The following is a 19,581-nucleotide window of genomic DNA, read 5'->3' on the forward strand; positions in this document are numbered from 1 at the left end:
CTAAAAGACTCTACTTCCCAGAGGGCAGAGCGGAAGCCGCGCTTGCGCACTCTCTGTGAGGGCGTGTATGTCTGTGTGTCTGAGGGAGAGAGAGCGAGAGTGAGTGAGTGTGAGTGCGGGGTGGGGTGGTGGCCGTTACGTTCGGGGCAACGGCTACTGCTGTGGAGAAGTAAGAAGAGAAACAACGTCCGGCGCTTCCGCCTTCGCTGAGGAGGAGGAGAAGGAGCTGGTAGGAAAAGGAAAGTGATCCGTCCTGGGCCTGGACCAGACCCGAGTCGGGCTGGTGGGGGTCCGGGCTATGAGCCTGTGAGGGTCGCCTGGGACGCGGAGCGAGACTCGCCGGCCGAGAGCTATGTCCCAGCCGCCGCCGCCGCCTCCGCTGCCGCCGCCGCCGCCACCCCCCGAGGCCCCACAGACTCCGTCGTCTCTGGCGTCGGCGGCGTCCATAGCTCCGGGGGGGCTCTCGAAGCGGAGAGATCGGAGAATCCTCTCCGGGAGCTGCCCGGACCCCAAGTGCCAGGCGCGTCTCTTCTTCCCGGCCTCCGGTTCTGTCAGCATCGAGTGTACCGAGTGCGGACAGCGGCACGAGCAGCAACAGCTGCTGGGGGTGGAGGAGGTCACCGACCCGGACGTGGTGCTGCACAACCTGCTGCGGAACGCGCTGCTCGGGGTGACGGGGGTCCCCAGGAAGAACACGGAACTGGTCAAGGTGATGGGCCTTTCCAACTACCACTGCAAGTTGTTGTCGCCCATCTTAGCTCGCTATGGCATGGACAAACAGACAGGCCGGGCCAAGCTTCTGCGGGACATGAACCAGGGGGAACTGTTCGACTGTGCTTTGCTGGGCGATCGCGCCTTCCTCATCGAACCAGAACATGTCAACACGGTGGGCTATGGCAAGGACCGCTCTGGAAGCCTTCTGTATTTGCACGACACCCTCGAGGACATCAAGCGAGCCAATAAGAGTCAGGAGTGCCTCATTCCAGTGCATGTGGACGGGGATGGGCACTGCCTGGTGCACGCCGTGTCTCGGGCCCTGGTAGGCCGGGAGCTTTTCTGGCATGCCTTGAGAGAGAATCTGAAGCAGCACTTTCAGCAGCACCTGGCCCGATACCAAGCACTGTTCCATGACTTCATTGATGCCGCTGAGTGGGAGGACATTATCAATGAGTGTGACCCTCTGTTTGTGCCACCTGAAGGCGTTCCCTTGGGTCTGAGGAACATCCACATATTTGGGCTTGCCAATGTGCTACATCGTCCTATTATCCTGTTAGATTCCCTCAGCGGGATGAGAAGCTCTGGCGATTATTCAGCCACTTTTCTGCCTGGACTCATCCCTGCAGAGAAGTGTACTGGGAGAGACGGTCACTTGAACAAACCAATCTGTATTGCGTGGAGTAGTTCCGGTAGAAACCATTATATCCCCTTGGTAGGCATAAAGGGGGCTGCTTTGCCCAAACTTCCAATGAATTTGCTTCCTAAAGCATGGGGCGTGCCTCAGGACCTTATCAAAAAGTACATCAAACTTGAGGATGATGGTGGCTGTGTGATTGGAGGAGACAGAAGTTTGCAAGACAAGTACTTACTTAGACTTGTTGCTGCTATGGAAGAGGTCTTTATGGACAAACATGGTATCCATCCTAGTTTGGTTGCTGATGTCCACCAGTATTTCTACAGAAGGACTGGGGTGATAGGAGTGCAGCCTGAAGAAGTTACAGCAGCTGCTAAAAAAGCAGTCATGGATAATCGCCTTCACAAATGTTTGATGTGTGGTGCCCTTTCCGAACTTCATGTTCCTCCGGAGTGGTTGGCTCCAGGAGGGAAATTGTATAACCTGGCAAAAGGTACTCATGGGCAGCTGAGGCCTGACAAAAATTACAGCTTTCCCTTAAACAATTTGGTGTGCTCCTACGATACAGTGAAAGATGTTCTGGTACCAGACTATGGATTGAGTAATCTAACAGCTTGTCATTGGTGCCATGGCGCGTCTGTGCGTAGGGTCAGAGGAGATGGGTCTATTGTGTATTTGGATGGAGACAGAACTAATAATAAGTCTGCTGGTGGCAAATGTGGTTGTGGATTCAAGCACTTTTGGGACGGTAAAGAGTATGACAATCTACCGGAAGCTTTTCCTATCACTTTGGAGTGGGGTGGAAGAGTGGTCAGAGAAACGGTGTATTGGTTCCAGTATGAAAGTGATCCATCTTTGAACAGTAATGTTTATGATGTTGCAATGAAACTTGTTACCAAGCACTTTCCCGGTGAATTTGGGAGTGAAATCCTAGTTCAGAAAGTTGTCCATACTATCTTGCATCAGACTGCCAAAAAGAATCCTGATGATTATACTCCTGTAAACATAGATGGTGCTCACGCCCATAGAATCGGGGATGCACAGGCACAAGAATCGGAGTCTCAGCTCCCTACGAAGATTATCCTTACCGGGCAGAAGACAAAGACTTTACACAAAGAGGAGTTAAACATGAGTAAAACTGAAAGAACTATTCAGCAGAATATTACAGAACAGGCTTCTGCAATGCAGAAACGGAAAACAGAGAAGTTAAAACAAGAACAAAAAGGGCATCCCAGGACTGTTTCTCCCAGTGCCATTCGTGATGGTCCGTCCTCTGCACCTGCCACCCCCACCAAGGCTCCTTACTCACCTACAACTTCCAAGGAGAAGAAGATCCGAATAACAACAAACGATGGCCGGCAGTCCATGGTTACGCTTAAATCTTCAACGACCTTTTTTGAACTCCAGGAAAGTATAGCCAGAGAATTCAACATTCCTCCCTATTTGCAGTGTATTCGGTATGGTTTTCCTCCTAAAGAGTTAATGCCACCACAGGCAGGAATGGAAAAGGAGCCAGTTCCCTTACAGCATGGTGACAGAATCACAATAGAGATTCTGAAAAGTAAAGCAGAAGGTGGCCAGCCTGCTGCAGCCCACTCAGCCCACACTGTGAAACACGACGAGATTGCTGCGACTGGTAAGCTGTCTAAGGAACTTCAGGAGCAAGCTGACAAAGAGATGTACTCCTTGTGTCTTTTAGCAACGTTGATGGGTAAGATCAACTTAACTAGATGATTTATATTGACTTCATTGTGAGGATAACACTGGTTTTGTGCTGTTATTGGGAAACTGGTTGTTGCTAATATTTGACTGTATATATTAGAAAATTATTTTGAGAGGAGGAGCTATCAGTATGTGTATTGTTGAGTAAGTATTAGGAAAACATAACTAGAAAGTGAAAGTAGTCCATCTGTCACTGAATTTTTAAAATTTTTCTTAGAAATTTTTCATTGTAAACACAGGCTTGTAGGCTATTTATAACCCCTTCAGTTTTTGGGGTTTTTTTTGGTCTAAACTTTATTGAGCATTGATTGCCACTTTGCCCTTTTCTCTTTTATTTTTAAAATTTGTTTTCCTGTGTCATGTGACTTCAGGACTTCCTGTTGGATGAGTTGCAGTTTCTGTGTTTTTATTCTCATTGTGTTCCCAGTTAGTAGTCTCTCCTCTTCTGCTCTCTTTCTCAATTCATCACATTTTTTTTATTTGTACACTGAAGTTTGTGTTTAAGTAATTTCTTTGCTCAGTGAATGTTTCTACTGATATTAATAAACTAAATAAAGCTCATGAAAAACAGATAATAATATGGTTAAGAAATATTTCTGTTTTATAGGTTAGCATAAGTTTAAGGGAAGCATGTTATCAGCCAGATATGTAATTTAGGGCTTTAGAGGATCTGGAATATTGTCCAAGTTTTTATATTACCTGTGTTTGCTTAGTCTTTGTCTTTAAATCACTGTTAGTATGTCTTACTAAGTCTTAGAAGTGAAGTAAAATTTAAATACGTTAGATTTTTAAAGAGCTTTATTTTTGCTGAGATTAGAGAGCTTTCTGTGAGAAAAGGCATCTGTGTTTTGTGTTTTCGGATTGTTCTGAAGAGCAGTGAATTGACCTAAGTAAAAATTTTTATTTCTGGCTTGCTAAGTCTAGAGCCTAATAAATAAAACCCTGCACAAGTTTGTAGCTTGATATTGCTGTTGTTAAATGTTAGGCAAATGTACTAATTTTATGAAGGAATATGTTAGAAACTATACTATTTATGTCTGCATGGAATAGAGGAAAGATTGTGTGATCTTTGAAGTTAGAAAAACTTTTAGTATTAGCTCCACACTTAAGAGTGATTTCAGATAAGCTACTTAAATTTTCAGTAGCTCTAAGTGCTTCTTCCTTTATATCAAGTACTGCCTGTAGTTTGTGTTTCAGGTCAGAGGAACAGTATTCCTAGAATTGTAAGAATTAAAGAATATTCTCACAGAATGGATAAAATCAAATATAGTCAAAAAGGCATTTGAAAGCCTGGAATTTCCCAGGCAAAAGCAGGAAAGAGAAGCTCTTCCTCAACAGAAGATGAACTTGAGGGAATAGCTTGTATTTTTTTCTGTTGTTATTTGCTCACCACCTGTAATATTACCCAACAGGTATTGGACAGTTAAGACATTTTGATTGGACTAAATAGATGACGTTGATGTGTCAGGAAAAAGGCTGTAGCTGCAGAAATGGAGTGGATGGTCAGCACTGATCATTGAGGAAGACTCAAAGGAGAATTTGGCAGTGTTGATACATTGTCTACAAACTAAAAAGATTCATCTTCTGAGTTCAGGAAAATTATGGTAACTAGAAAGATAATTTCTGTTGGGGGACAGGATCAGCCCTGTGCATGTCATGGGTAAAAGATCCCTGTCACTTTTTCTGGTTCCTTAAACATTATCACTCATTTTGCTTGCCTGTCATAAGGTTTCTATCTTTTTCTTTTTTTTTTTTTCTTTCCTTTTTTAATACAGATTATTTTGCTTGAAAGGCAGAATAGAATGACAGAAGGATAAGAGGATGAGGAGGGGTCTGGGAGAATATCTGCCATGTGCTGGTTCATTCCTTAAATGCCTACAACAGCCAGGGCTTAGACAGACATAAGCCAGGAGACGGAACTTCACTGGTAGAAGCAAACCAAGTACTTGGGCCCTAATCTTGGCATGTCTGTCTCCATGGCACATTAGCAGGAAGATGGAAGAAAAGCGCCAAGTAACTGGAACTCAAAGCCAGCCCTCTGATGTGGTTAGTGGGCATTTCCAGTGGAAGTTTACCACACTCCACCACAACACAAAATCACAAATTTTGGTGTACAAGTGAGAGTACAAATAAGCAAAATGTTCACTTTTGAAGACTGTTCTTCATTGCAGATTAATAAGTAGTTTATGAATCTGACTAGTATGATAATATTTCATAATGAAAATCAGTAAAATATAATTCTGAGTTATATGTCTTAAGATTTGTTTTGTTTGAATGGCAGAGTTAGAAATCAGTATGTTCTGTTTGCTGCTTCACTCCCCGAATGGCGGCAGCAGGCAGGCCTTGGCCAGGCTGAGGCCAGTGGCCTGGAGCTCCCTGCTGTGCTCTCGTGTGCATTGCATATACTCACTTTTGGAGTTTGATTTGAGAACCTTGGACTTGTGTATCGGACAGCAAGATTAAATGGATTGCAGTGAGTTCAGGACAGTAGTATCTTGGTGTTCTGATGACTCCCATTTTCATTTTCAGCATTTATATTACTGTCCACATAACCAATTCCTGCTAACAGTAGAATCAGCATAAAATTTGAAGTTTTAAAAAAAATATTGAAGTGTGGCACTTGATTTTCTGCTTTAAAGTAAAAAGATAGTGTATAGCTTGTAGTAATCCTTGTATGAACATTAATTTTCTCCCTCTAATTCTCTTGTAAATGTAACTGAATCCTGTCATTGGTATTATCCATAAAAAGCTGTATGTTTGTGCAAGTATAAATTTGGGAGATATATATGTACATATACATATCAATTTGGGATATTAGTTGCGATATTTATAAATATCACTTTGGAGTATTTAAATATCATCAATTTGGGATATCAATTGGGATATGTATGCATTATATATAATATTAATTTAGGATATATATATATGTAGTGTGAAAAGCCTAACGAACTATTGATATTCAGTTGGACAAGATTGAAAAATGGTAAGGCTCTTTAAATATTGCAAATTTCAAAGTATAGAAATTACTTTATGAAATAGCAAATTTGAACTACTATGATTAGAAAATAGTTTATTGAATTTAAGGTTGTTTTAAAAAGCAGATGTTTAAATTCAGGCTTAACTACTGCGTTTGAAGGGTTTGAGAGATCTGTGCTGGCCAGTCTGCCTAGGTTCTGCCTGTCATTGTGCCCTGTTCACTTAACTCACAGCATCCATCACAAATTCTAATTTTATTTGCTGGTTTAACTTTTGTGTTTGCCTTCCTTCCTTATTCTAAAGTAATGCCTATTTTATTCACTAATGAATACCTTATCACCTACTTCAGAGTCTGGCACATTGTTGATAACTAATGCTTGTTCAAGGAATGGATGTAGATTATTTCAGCAAAACTGAACCTATGCTCTGAGCTGGAAACTTGTGGGGGTACAGAGATGAATGAATTGGAGCCACTCCTTGCCTTAATGGACTTGTCTGTAGGTTCTCCACTGAGGGAATTCCATGCTTTTAACAGTTTTAATCAATAGATTTCCTGCTGGCTTTTCTAAAAAAGCAAGTAAAAATTATCAAGCCCCAAAATATGATCAACATAGTATTTTAGGAGTTTCTCAGTTGGTTGAGGTTGGTGTGTGTTGTATGTGTGCATGAAAATTGTGTATCATCTTTCAATAGACTGTGATAGCCAAGGATATGCTTCTTTTTAAAAGTAAAATATATATTAAGTAGAATTTATGTTATTTACATCAACAACAGCAAGTGCATAAATCTTTGCTTAGTACAGATCATTTAAGAAACAAGTCACTTTGGATCTTATGAAGGTGTAACATGGAATAGGAGTGTTCTACCATAATATTCAGTAAATTTCTGCCTATTTTATCCAGACCACTGGAGGTTTTGTGTCTTTTTTTTTTTTTTAAGATTTTATTTTTACTTGAAAGAGTTATAGAGAGAGAATTAGAGATAAGCAGAAAGAGAGGGAGAGAGACATTTCCATCTGTTGGTTCACTCCCCAAAAAGCCACAACAGGTGGAGCTGACCTTGGCCAGAACCAGGAGCTGCTTTCAGGTCTTTGTGGGCATTGCCTTCCCAGGCCATTAGCAGGGAGCTGGATCAGAAGTGGACGTCGCTGGGACTCAGACCAGCGGCCAGATGCTGACATTGTGGGTAGAGGCTTAGCTTGCTACACCATGGTATCGGCCCCAGCTGGGGGTGTCTGGCCTTATTTTTTGCAGACTGTCATCTTTATTATTTATCTAGTATTTTTTGGTATTTTGTAGTATTCATGTATTTATAAAGTATGTATTATTTATATTGTTTTTAGATAACTGGTGTTGCTAAAACTTGTTGACTAGTTATGTGTGAATTTTCTTTTATAAGATGTTATCCACTAAAAATACTATGCTAGTTTATTTTTTCTTAGCAGTGTATTTAATTAGGTTTCTAGATTTTTTAAGAGGTAAAGATAGCTTTAGATGAAAAACGGGTTTTTGTTTGTTTGTTTGTCTGTTTGTTTGGAGCTAAGTAGTAGTTATTTCACAAAGGTTAAAAGCCTGTCTCAGAATTGACAGTTGTGTTTGATTTTGATGTATGTTTTCCTGAGATAACTTAAGAAATGTAAAAAAAATTACTACCCGAGTGTCCTTAACAGCCCAGACTGGGCTAGGGTTAACCCAAGTACCTTGGTCTCCCGCATGAGTAGCAAGTGGCAAGATGACTCCCTGTCGTCTGCTGCACTGGCAGGAAGCTGGATCAGAAACACGGGAGCCGAGGCTCAATCCTGCGTCCTGATGGGGATTGTGGATGTCGAAGTAGTGGTTTACCCTCTGCCACAGTGTTGTGCTGCCAACTATATGGCTTTTTAATTAATATTTTAAAAATAAAGATGGGCATTTAGCTTAGTGGTTAAGATGCCCAGATCCCATTTTGCATCCACTAGGAAGCAATAGATGATGGTGCACCTAGTTGAGTCCCTGTCACCCAGGTGGGAAACCTGGATTGAGTTATGTGCTTGTGGCTTGGCACTACCCCGGCTGTTGGGTGTTGGAGAAGGGAGCCAGCAGATGTGAATGCTCTCTTTCAGTCTGTCAAATGAATAAAAATAAATAACTTTTAAATAACCTAGTGCTTTGTAATTTTATAGTATGTTTTGCTATTTAAAATGCCATGAAAATTTCCAGAATCACATTTAGAACTTAGATTCTTATTTTTTAGATGATATTGGGTCTGAATATTGTTATTTGCATCTTGGCTTACTTTTTTTTTTTCTTAAAATGTTAGACGAGGGACAGTTGAAATGTAAGGAGAACTTAGGCACATTATTATTAGTTATATGCCATTGTAGCTTTTTTGTTAATTTTATATAGCATATTTATAACAAAGGAACAGTTATAAAGTCAAAAACTAATGGACAGATGTATCAAGATAAATATGAATGTTGTAAGTGGTAATTTTATATAATCATACTTTGAAGGTTAAGTTATTCTGTTCTGTACTTAGTACATGGATATCTATTTTCTTAATATTTAAATATCAGGGTAGCATTTTTAAAATTCAAAAAATTAAAATAAGTATAAAGTGAAATGAGGCAGTTCTAAACATTGGCACTCCTTAGAGAAAAATAACTATTAATAAATTGGAATATATCCATTCAAACCATGTAAGTGTGTATGTGTGTACAAATTTATACATAATTTAGGTGTGCTGTACATGTATGACGATAAATACATAGTTGAATCCTGATGGTGACACTGAAAGCTGTATTGCTGAATGGCTAAGAAGCAGGTGTCCTTTTCTTACGAACCATGCTGTTGTTGACAGAGTAGGAAAGTTTCAGGTAGGAGAGTGCACAGGAAGGGTAGAGAGCTGGCATTCCTGCAGGAAATCAGTGCTACCATGATTTTCCCTGGTAGAGACAGTCCCATGTTGCTCCTTTGAGTTGGAAACTTATTCAGATTATTTTGAAAAAAAAAAAATGGGGATTTTGCTTAAAACATTTTCAGGTTATATTATGGCCATAGATAAGTGCATTCCAGGTTGGATTTAAGTATTTCTTTTGAGGTTTTAAAGATATATGCCATGTAAGTGTTAGTTTTAAACTTGCTCACTCATGCCCTCTATAAATTGCACTGTAAAAACTTCAAATAGCCTTTTTCATATTTAAAGTTAGAAAATTGGAATGATGACTTTTTAAATTCACTTTAATTTCAGTAGAAAAATTATTTCCTTCAAGTGGTTCATATTTAATGATTAAAAGTTACTTCCTATAAATAGGCTATACCAAAAGGAAGACTCTGATACCATTGCCATTTATAACCCCTGTTCATATAGGAGAATTGAAGAGCATGAGGAAAAAAGATTTGTGGAAAACAAGGTGTGAACAAAGGTTTTTATGGTGGTAATAACAGATTTTTCTATATTTAAATACAAATATAGTATTTTGGAGATAAATATTTTACTGATGAACCATGAAAAAAAAGTTGAATTATAGGGACCAGTGTTGTGTCCCATTGGGTGAAGCCACTGCCTATAATGTAAACAGCCCATGTGGTTTCCAGTTCAAGTCCCAGCTGCCCCAGTCTGATCCTCCTCTCTGCCAGTACATTTGGGATGCAGAAGAGGGGGACTAAGTGGTTGACCCCTGCCACCCAAGTGGGAGAACTAGGGGCAGTTCCTCGCTCCTAATTTTGACTTGGCCCAGCTGTGCTGGATATGTGGGAATGAACCTGTAAATGGAACATTTTTCCCCTTCTCCTCCGCTCATGGTCTTTAACTCTACCTTTTAAATTTATAAATAAACCTTTTTAAGGAGTTGAATTACAAAGTAAAATTGGAGACTAACAAAAATATAAATTAATGTAGTGTGTACTAGAAGCTTTGCTAGATTATTCCATTCTCAGAATTTGCTTTCTAATGATATGGCAGAAAAACAATTCTTTCCATTGTTTTTTCTATGATTCTGTTTTTATCAGAGTCTTGAGGAAAAAAATATATGATGATACTTTTAAAAAAAATTATGGAAACTGACATTAAAGGCGTGTCTTATTTGATACAAAAACTTTTGAAATCCATGCATAGTTTCTTTTATAATACACATACTGCACTTGGAATTTTTTGTATCAGAATAAACTCACTTTTAATTCTGTTTTTCATGAACTTTTTTAAGTCCTCATGTTATAGAACATTGAAGAATGTTATCATGCTATTTCAGTTAAGTTCTTTTTGTATTACTTTCAGGCACTGTTTTAAACAGGAAACTTCATTTATAATACTCTATATATTCATTCAGCCGTGATTAAGAATGCTGCTCTGTTAAGCACTGTGCTAGCCCATATGACTAGGAAGTCAGAGGGGCCACTGACCTTTTTCTGAATCTGAAAACCTAGAGTGTAGAAGGGGAAACCAAAAAGTGAGCCACATTAGCTTGCAACCTGCTGGGGGGCTGTGGTACTCACATACAGAGGTACATCAAAGAAGGATACTACCTGACCACCACTCCAAAGAATACTACAGGAAGTCCGTGACTGAACTGAATTCCAAAGTATATTCAAGAAGCCTTTAGGGAAATAGAGCAGTTTGGTGCTGTTGTTTTGTAAAAATCAAGTTAAGGTATGATGTAGGGTGGGAGAGGCAGGCAAGGAGCAGTCGTTAACAGTGTCTTGTATGCCATGAAAATGCATCTCAAGTTTTGCTACATGGATCCACGTGACTTTAGAAAACCATGAAAGATTTTAACTCTGAAGGCTATAGGAGGAAGGATTTGGGGAGTACAGTGCCTGAGTGAAATCTCTGAGGTGACAATAATCCAGCCAGGAATGAAGCTTGAATCAGATAGTAGCAGGGAGGATGGAGAAGAACACATAGGAGAGCAAGTTAGACTGGTAGGGGCTTGTGCGTGTCCTCACTGCTGCTTACTGATCACCAGCCCCTTTTCTTGTTGCTGCTGCCAGTGAAAATGACTTCAGCAGACGTATTTATATACTAAAGGAAATAACTTTTTTTTCTCAAAGCCACTGATGGTGCCACAAATGTCCATAATAATTTTTTAAAGATGTATTTATTTTTATTGGAAAGTCAGACTGACAGAGAAGGAGAAATAGAAAGATCTTCGTTTGCTGGTTCACTCCCCAAGTGGACACTATGGCCAGAGCTGAGCCAATCTGAAGCCAGGAGCTTCTCCCTGGTCTCCCATAAGGGGGCAGGGTCCCAAGGCTTTGGGCCGTCCTCAACTGCTTTCTCAGGCCACAAGCAGGGAGCTGGATGGGAAGTGGAGCAGTTGGAATACAAACCAGCGCCCATGTGGGATCCCAGTGGTGCATGCAAGGCAAGGATTTAGCCACTAGGCTACTGTGCCGGGCCCTCTGTGTAGCAATTTAATCTCTAGTAGAAGTTGAATATAGGAAAGAGTATAAGCTTTGGAAAGATAAACAGGATTGCGTGCTACTTGCTAGCTATGTGATCTTCCGAGAGTTATTTAAGCTCTTTTGGTTTGTTTCCTTGTCTTTTGACTTAGTTTTGATGAGTGACAAAGCTCTGCAAAGTACTGTACTTAGCTAGGTAGATAATCAAGGCTTAGAGAGTATTTGTCCTTTCCGTAAGGCAATAAAGCAGTGGGACCATACTGCCCTACAGGAAGTGGAAATTGGTTTGGAGGAAAGTGTGTCAGTTTTTCATTATTCTAACAAAATACCCCAAACAGGCTAATTTACTATAAAGAAAAGCATTTTATTTGGCTCATAGTTCCAGAGGCTCACAGTCTGACTGGGTGGGCCTAACTGGTTTGGCCTCTGGTGATGGTGTTTTTGCTGGCAGAATCCACAGGGCATCCATCACGTGTCAAGAGTCGGGACATACTTGGTATCTGTGTGGCATGTGCCTCTCTTAGAGATTGATTGATTGATTGAAAGGTAGAGTGACAGAGAGGGAGAAATGTCCATTCATGGCTCCATCTGTTGTATGCCTTATACACATTAAGTAGAATCAGATTTTTTTTTAACTTTCCTTCCCTTCTATGGTTTAAATCTCAGTTTATTCCCTGAAGTCTTGTGTTAATGGCACTCTGAGGGCAGGAACTTAGTCTCATTACAGTGTGTTCAGTTGGTGGTCCATTGGGGTGAGATCTTTGCAGTGGAGTCCTAATGATCATGTCCTCGTGGTTTGTAGGAGACCAGTAGTGAACAATATTGTAGTTCAGTGATTAAGCCACCACTTGTGATATCACCGGCTTCCTATGTGGGAATACTGGTTCCAGTATCTGCTGCTCTTCTATCTCCTGCTGATGATGTGCCTGGAAAAACAGGAGAGGATGGCCCAAGTACAAGGGCCCTTTCCTGCCATCCCTGTGGGAGGGCTGGCTGGAGTTCTGGGCTCTTGGCTTCCGCCTGATTCTGTCCCAGCTGCTCTGGCTATTTGGGGAGTGAACCAGTGAAAGGAAGACACCTCTTTGCCTGTCTCGCTTTTTTTTTGCTTTCAAATAAATAAATCTTCAAAAATCTTTTTAAAAATCTTTTTAAAAATGTATTTATTTACTTCAAAGTTACAGAGAGATGGGGAGAGATAGAGAGAGAGAGAGAGAGATCTTCCACCCACTGATTCACTCCCCAGATTTCACATTTGGGGTGGGCCAGGTTGAAGATGGGAGCCAGTAGATTCCTCCACATCTCCCTTGTGGGTGGCAGGGACCCAAGGTCTTGGGCCATCTTTTGCTGCCTTTCTTAGGCTGTTAACAGGGAACTGGATCAGAAGTGGAGCTTGAACCAATGCCCATATGTGATACTGGTGCCCATATGGGATGCCAGCCTCCAAATAAATCTTAAAGTTCTACAATAGGTTTAGTGCACAAAAAAGATAATACAGTTTATCAGAAATTCAGTGATCAGGGAAGGGTGCCAGCACGTTGGCTCAACTGGCTAATCCTCCACCTCCAAACCTGGCTGCTCCATTTCCGATCCAGCTCCCTGCTTCCAGCCTGGGAAAGCAGCAGAGGATGGCCCAATGCCTTGGGACCCTCACAGAAGTGGGAATTGTAACCATTGGGGAGTAAACCAGTGGATAAAAGATTTGTCTCTCCTTCTCTCTGTAATCTGCCTTTCCAATAAAAGTAAACAAATCTTTAAAAAAGCAATAGCAAAAAACAAACATAAGGGAAGATGAGGCAGGTTAAAGAATGTCTAAAAATGCTCCTTATTGGAGCAGGCTTCGTGGTGCAATAGAATAATCTGAACGGATGGCCACATCTCAGTGTGCCAGTTTGAGTCACAGCTGCTCTGCTTCTAATGCAGCTCCCTGCTCCTGCACCTCGGGAGCAGCAAAGTGACGGCTCAGCTACTCATCATTTCTGTGGGAGGCCCGATGTAGTTCCTGCCTTCGGACTTGAGCCTCACCCAGCCGTGGCTGTTGCAGCCATCTGGGGGGTGAGCCAGCACATGGAAAGTTTCAATTCTCTGACTCTGTCATTCTGCGCAAACAGCAAACAAGAACACTCCCTAGCCGGTGATGATGAAAACAAGGTTGAGTAACACTGCAGTAAGGAATGGTGAAATAACGAAAGACACTAATAAGTATTTTTCTTACTAGTGTATATGTGGTCATTTCTGAGACGTTTAGCATTTTGGCAACTGTTCAGATTCTTACACAAGGAGTTAAATGCTAACATGCTATTTTTAATAAGAGTTGCATAAAGTGGTATCCTAGGACATTTAGGGAAATAAGTACCTAAAGCATAACATATAATAACAACGAAATGAAAGACTATTACTATAGAAAATATTTATCCAGTTGAAGTTTAATGATATTAAGTAGGCAGAGCTTTTACCAGGATTTATTATATTTCTATATTTGGAGACTTTGTGAATAATGAAGATTTTTAATTAAACTTCTGTGTGTTGGGCCTAGTGGCTTAGCTTAGCGGCTAAAGTCCTCACCTTGCATGTGCCAGGATCCCATATGGGTGCAGGTTCTAATCCCGGCAGCCCCACTTCCCATCTAGCTCCCTGCTTGTGGCCTGGGAAAGCAGTGGAGGACGGCCCAAAGCCTTGGGACTTTGCACCCGAGTGGGAGACCTGGAAGAAGTTCCTGGATTCTGGCTTCGGATCAGCATGGCACTGGCCATTGCGCTCACTTGGGGAGTGAGTCATCAGACAGAAGATCTTTCTCTCTGTATCTCCTCCTCTCTGTATATCTGACTGTCCAATTAAAATAAAATAAATCTTAGGGAAAAAAAACAACTTCTGTTTGTCAACCCTTAAATATAACCATTTGGGTACACTGCATCATTATTAAGCAAAGTATGTATATAAATAAATGCTTTGGGTATTTGAAACTTCAAGTGGTAGGCTTTTCAAATCTGTATACTTTTTTTTTTTAAGATTTATTTATTTTTACTGAATAGTCAGATACACAGAGAGGAAGAGAGACAGAGGGAAAAATTTTCCATCCATTGATTCACTCCCCAAGCGGCCGCAATGGCTGGGGATGAGCCGATCTGAAGCCAGAAGCCAGGAGCTTCTGGGTCTCCCACATGGGTGCAGGGTCCCAAGGCTTTGGACCATCCTTGACTGCTTTCCCAGGCCACAAGCAGGAAGCTGGATGGGAAGTGGGGCTGCCGGGATTAGAACCAGTGCCCACATGGGATACCGGCACATGCAAGGCGAGGACTTTAGCTGCTAGGCTGCTGCACTGGGCCCAAATTTGTATACTTTTAACTTACTCTGAAAATAAGTTTAACGAACTGCAACATTAATTCATATCTCTGTTTGTGATTATGGCAAGGGAGAGTCTTGGTGGGATTTCAGGTACCAAGTAATTAATCAGTGTCATCAGTCATTGCCATGTGATATTCTAGAAAGACAAAAGTGAATCTTTCTTTATACAAATTAAGAAATTTTCTGAGTATAAAAAGTGAAACATAAGGTTAATAGAATAGAAAATAGTGGAAGTATAGAGGCACATTAAAAACAACCATATCTTACAATCCCAAAGTAACTTTTATGTTCTTTCATTCCTTGACCTTTTCAACACTGATTATTTTTTCTGGGCAGCTTCATATTAAGAAAGGCACTGTCAAATGAGATTTTTGATAAATTTTTGTGAAATAGTGGTTTGTGCATGTCTTATGGTCTTCTTTAGGGGTTATTCTGAATTTCTGCAGCAAATAATTTTTCTTCTGTATGTTTTTAAAGTTAAAAAGAAAAAAGAGAGCATGAATTACTTTTTTATTTTTTTGCATCACTTACTTAATGTTCAGCCTAGCCCCATTCTGTTTAACTTTTACTTGGTTTTCAACATAAAAGGGAAGATTTTTTTTTCTTGTTTATACTTTCTTATCTTACTTTGAAAGATTTATTTATTCTGGTTGGAAAATCAGATTTGGAGAAAGGAGAGACAGAAAGATCTTCCATGTGCTGGTTCTCTCCCAGATGGTCGAAATGGCTAAAGCTGAGCCTTTCTGAAGCCAGGAGCCTCTTCCAGACCCCCCATGCAGGTGCAAGGTACAAAGGCTTTGGGCCATCCTTTGCTGCTTTCCCAGAATACAAGTAGGGAGCTAGATGGGAAGTGGAGTAGCCAGGACATGAACATGGGATCCCGGGATACGCAAGGCAAAGACTTTAGCCGCTAAGCTACCATACCACGCACTAAAGATATAATTTTATATTCTACTTTCAAAAATCGCTTTTTACAATCTTTTCTGTTGTGACCATGATTTGCAAACAGTTTTCTTTAAACTCAGTTGAGTCTTCAGACATATTTAGTATAATATGCCCAGTATTAGTCATGCAGTTTTAAAAAGTTATTTTCATTTTTTTTAATTTAAATTATTTTTTAGTGTTACATAGGTGAAGGGATTGCAGACGCCTACAGGTCTCAGGGTGGGAGATGAAGAGATGCAGCCGGGGAGGGGAAGGCGGTGGATTAGGGAAAAGACCCCACTGTCCCTCCTGTGCCCGCATGTGTTGAGGGGACATGTTGTACCCCTCTTTGCTGCCAGGTCCCATCACTGCCAGGGGATAGCAGTGGTCTGTTGATTTCATCCCAGGGACCTTGAAGAAGGGAAGAATGTAATTAGGATGTTATTTGAGTAGTCTGCATTGTTCTAGGATGGTGTTGGCTTAAAGACACTTTTAAAGGAGTTCTACAAATTAAAAAAGAGAGAGAATTCATATTAAAAATTTGATTTTCTGGGTTGTCTTGAAAAGCCACAGTGTCTTGAAACATTGGGGCTACACTGTTCCATTACACCACTTGGACTGGCTGCTACTTTCAGGTTTTCTGAGTGTTTTCTAGTGTGCCACTTTCCTGTGCCTCTCTACACTCTACTAGGAAGTTTCGCTTATTTGGGAGTTATACATTGCATTCTCTCTTCTAGGATAACCCACATTAAAGCAGCCCTGGTTGCAACACTTTGTTGTTAATACTGTATCTGTTTGTGTTTTGCAGGAGAAGATATATGGTCCTATGCGAAAGGACTTCCACACATGTTTCAGCCAGGTGGTGTCTTCTACAACATTATGAAGAAAACCATGGGTATTGTTGATTTCTGATTTTATTCTTAGATAACAGTTTTCAACTAACTGTAAGATTTAGAAAGTTCAGGTAGTATTCTTAAAAATATTTTGAAAGCCGAAATTGGGTTTATGTTCTATCTGCCTGATTAAAATTGATCAAAGACAAATTTTGAAATTAGGAGAAGATTTGGTGATAAAATTAGTCACTTTTCCAGAACTAGATCAGAGTTTTATTGGTTTTTGCTCAGCTCAGTATAAATTTCATTACTTTGGTGTATTTAGGAAATAACTTGTTTTACATTGTGTGCATTATTCATAAAGATAAATTTACTTGTGTGTAAGTAACTGTCTTCAGAGTTTTAAAATCTTAAGATATGGACCTTAAGGGAGAAGTTGCCAGGTTCTGTAGTGCCATATGTCTATTTAGAGATTTGATACAATTAATCTGCCCCCCCCCCCCGCTTACCTACCACTCTGACTCACCTCATTATCTCTCCTATCTTGGTTGATTCTTTAAGTTGAACAATCTGTATTTTGTGATTTTTATCTCTATCACAGACTTTTTTTTTCTTCTTAAAGGGACCATGTTGGGAAGGCATTTTATAGAGTGGCTAAATGCCACTTGGGATACCCACATGCCTTACTAGAGCGATTGGTTGAAATCTTGTCTCTGCTTCCCATCCAGCTTCCTGCTAATGTACACCTTGGTAGGCAGCCGATGATGGTTCAGTTATTGGGTCCTTGCCATTCATATGGCAGACTGATGGAGTTCAGGACCTAGCTCGGCGTTGGTTGTTAAGGGCATTTGAAGAGTGAGCCAGTGTCTGTCTTTCTCCCTTTAAAAACAAATAAAACTTTTAAAAACACTCAGGGTCCAGCACATTAGCTCAACTGACTAATCTTCCACCTCCAAGTGCTGGCATCCCGTATGGATCTGGTTTGTGTTCTGGCTACTCCACTTCAATCTAGCTCCCTGCTTGTGGCTTGGGAAACAGCAGAGGATGGCCTATTACCTTGGGACCCTGCACCTGTGAGAGAGACTTGGAAGAGGCTCCTGGCTTTGATTTGGCTCAGCTCCAGTGTTGTGGCCATTTGGGAGAGAACCAGCAGATGGAAGATCTTTCTGTCTCTCCTTCTCTCTTCAGATCTGATTTTACAATAAAAACAAAACCAAAGCAAAAGCACTCACTCAATTTGGCTGTTACAGAAATACTCAGTTATGTACTTGGATGGCAAGAGTAGTGTAACTAACCCCCATTTCCCACCATTCAGTTTTAACAATTATCAGTACATCTCCATCCTTTACACAACTGTGCTTTTTCCCCTGGTTTTAATATTTATTGTAATGGTTGCAGATCCATGTGGCCCTTCAGTTAGGATGGAGAGGGCTGGGGCGGGGAAGGGAATCAACTGAGCTGTTTTATGGTGGTCTCGGGAAAAGGTGTAGTGGTGCAGCACGATCCAGCCTTTTGTTAGGATGACGACATTCTGCATCAGAGTGCTAATTCACATCCTGGCAACTGTACTTCCAATTCCGTTTCCTGATTTGCTTGGACCAGCACATGTGTGGTAACCCAGGTGCAATTCTGGCTCCTAACTTGACCCTTACGCAGCTCTGGTTGTTGCAGCCATTGGGAAGTGAAGCAGTGCATGGAAGATCTGTCTCTCTCTTGACACTCTACCTTCCAAATATCTATCTTTCTTTTTTTAAAGGATTTATTTTATTTTTACTGGAAAGGTGGATATACAGAGAGGAGAGAAAGAGAGGAAGATCTTCCATCCGATGATTCACTCCCCAGGCGGCCGCAGCGGCTGGAGCTGAACCAATCCGAAGCCACGAGCCTCTTTCAGGTCTTCCATGCTGGTGCAGGGTCCCAAAGCTTTGGGCCGTCCTCGACTGCTTTCCCAGGCCACAGGCAGGGAGCTGGATGGGAAGTGGGGCTGCTGGGAGTAGAACTGGCGCCCATATGGGATCCCAGGCGTACAATGTGAGGACTTAACCACTGCGCCACTGTGCCATCGCGCCGGGCCCCCAAATACATGTCTTTAAAAATTCATCACTCCAAAAACTTTCCTTGTTCCCCTTGGTAATCATTCTCCTTAGGCACTTCCTCCCAGACCATGGCAGCCACTTTTCTGTTTCTGTGTTTGTGTGTGTTTTGGTTATTTTTCAGATAACATGTTTTTAATTAGTGTTATAGTCAAAGGCTTCATTATCCTCTAAAAGAAGAGTGCAATGAATAGGAAGTTAAAAGATTGTATTTCCACAGAATCTGTCTATATTTGCCTCTTTCATAGTGCCACATAAATGGAATCATATAGTATAACCTTTTGTCTCTGGCTTCTTTGGTCAAGGACTGGAGTCAGCAAACTGAGGCCTGTGGGCCTCATCAGATCTGTTGCTTGTTGTTTATCAAGTTTTATTGTTTATTTATTGTTTTTGGCCGCTTTCAGATTGTAGTGATAGAGTAGAATAGTTAATGACAGAGACCATATGGTCTACAAAACCTAAAATATTTACCATGTTATTCTACAGAAAAAAAATTGCCTGTTTTGGTATTGATATAATTTTGCAGTTTATTTACCTTTTTAATCCTATTGGGAATTTCCCCTTTTATTAGTGCAGAATAGATTCTTTTGTATAGATTTCTCACATTTTAAGAATGATCCATGTCTAATTAAAGAACATTGTCCATTTTCAGTTTTTAGCTGTTTGAATAAATCCATCACAGACATTTGTGTATGGGTCTTTGTGTGTGGACATATGTCTTTACTTTTCCTTGGTAAATATATAGGAGTGGAACTGTTGGGTCATCCAGTTTTTGTAAGATTTATAAAGTTCATATGATATTCTGTTATAAAATATCGGTTATTTTTCTTTATAAGAAACTCCTAAACCATTTTATAATTTTATGTTACTGCTAGTGCTGTCTGATAGTTCCAGTTGTTTTGTGTCCTTGAAAGCATTTGATAGTATCAGTTTTTGTTTCTAAAAAGCATTGAAAGGTTATA

At 40.7% G+C, this 19,581-nt stretch overlaps 1 protein-coding gene across 1 annotated transcript in view; it reads left to right on the forward strand.

The window, feature by feature from the left end:
• The first annotated feature begins 89 nt into the window (after positions 1 to 89).
• The window catches only part of VCPIP1 (valosin containing protein interacting protein 1), a 30,356-nt gene continuing 10,864 nt past the window's right edge, over positions 90 to 19,581 (forward strand). Inside the window, exons 1-2 of the mRNA XM_040994845.1 lie at positions 90 to 3,062; positions 16,502 to 16,588. Coding sequence (XP_040850779.1) covers positions 353 to 3,062; positions 16,502 to 16,588 — 2,797 coding nt within the window. The 5' untranslated portion in view covers positions 90 to 352. The remainder of the gene's footprint in view (positions 3,063 to 16,501; positions 16,589 to 19,581) is intronic.

This window comes from Ochotona curzoniae, unplaced genomic scaffold, assembly GCF_017591425.1.
Source record: "Ochotona curzoniae isolate NIBS_2020 unplaced genomic scaffold, NIBS_Ocur_1.0 contig_1071, whole genome shotgun sequence".
Lineage (NCBI taxonomy): Eukaryota > Metazoa > Chordata > Mammalia > Lagomorpha > Ochotonidae > Ochotona > Ochotona curzoniae.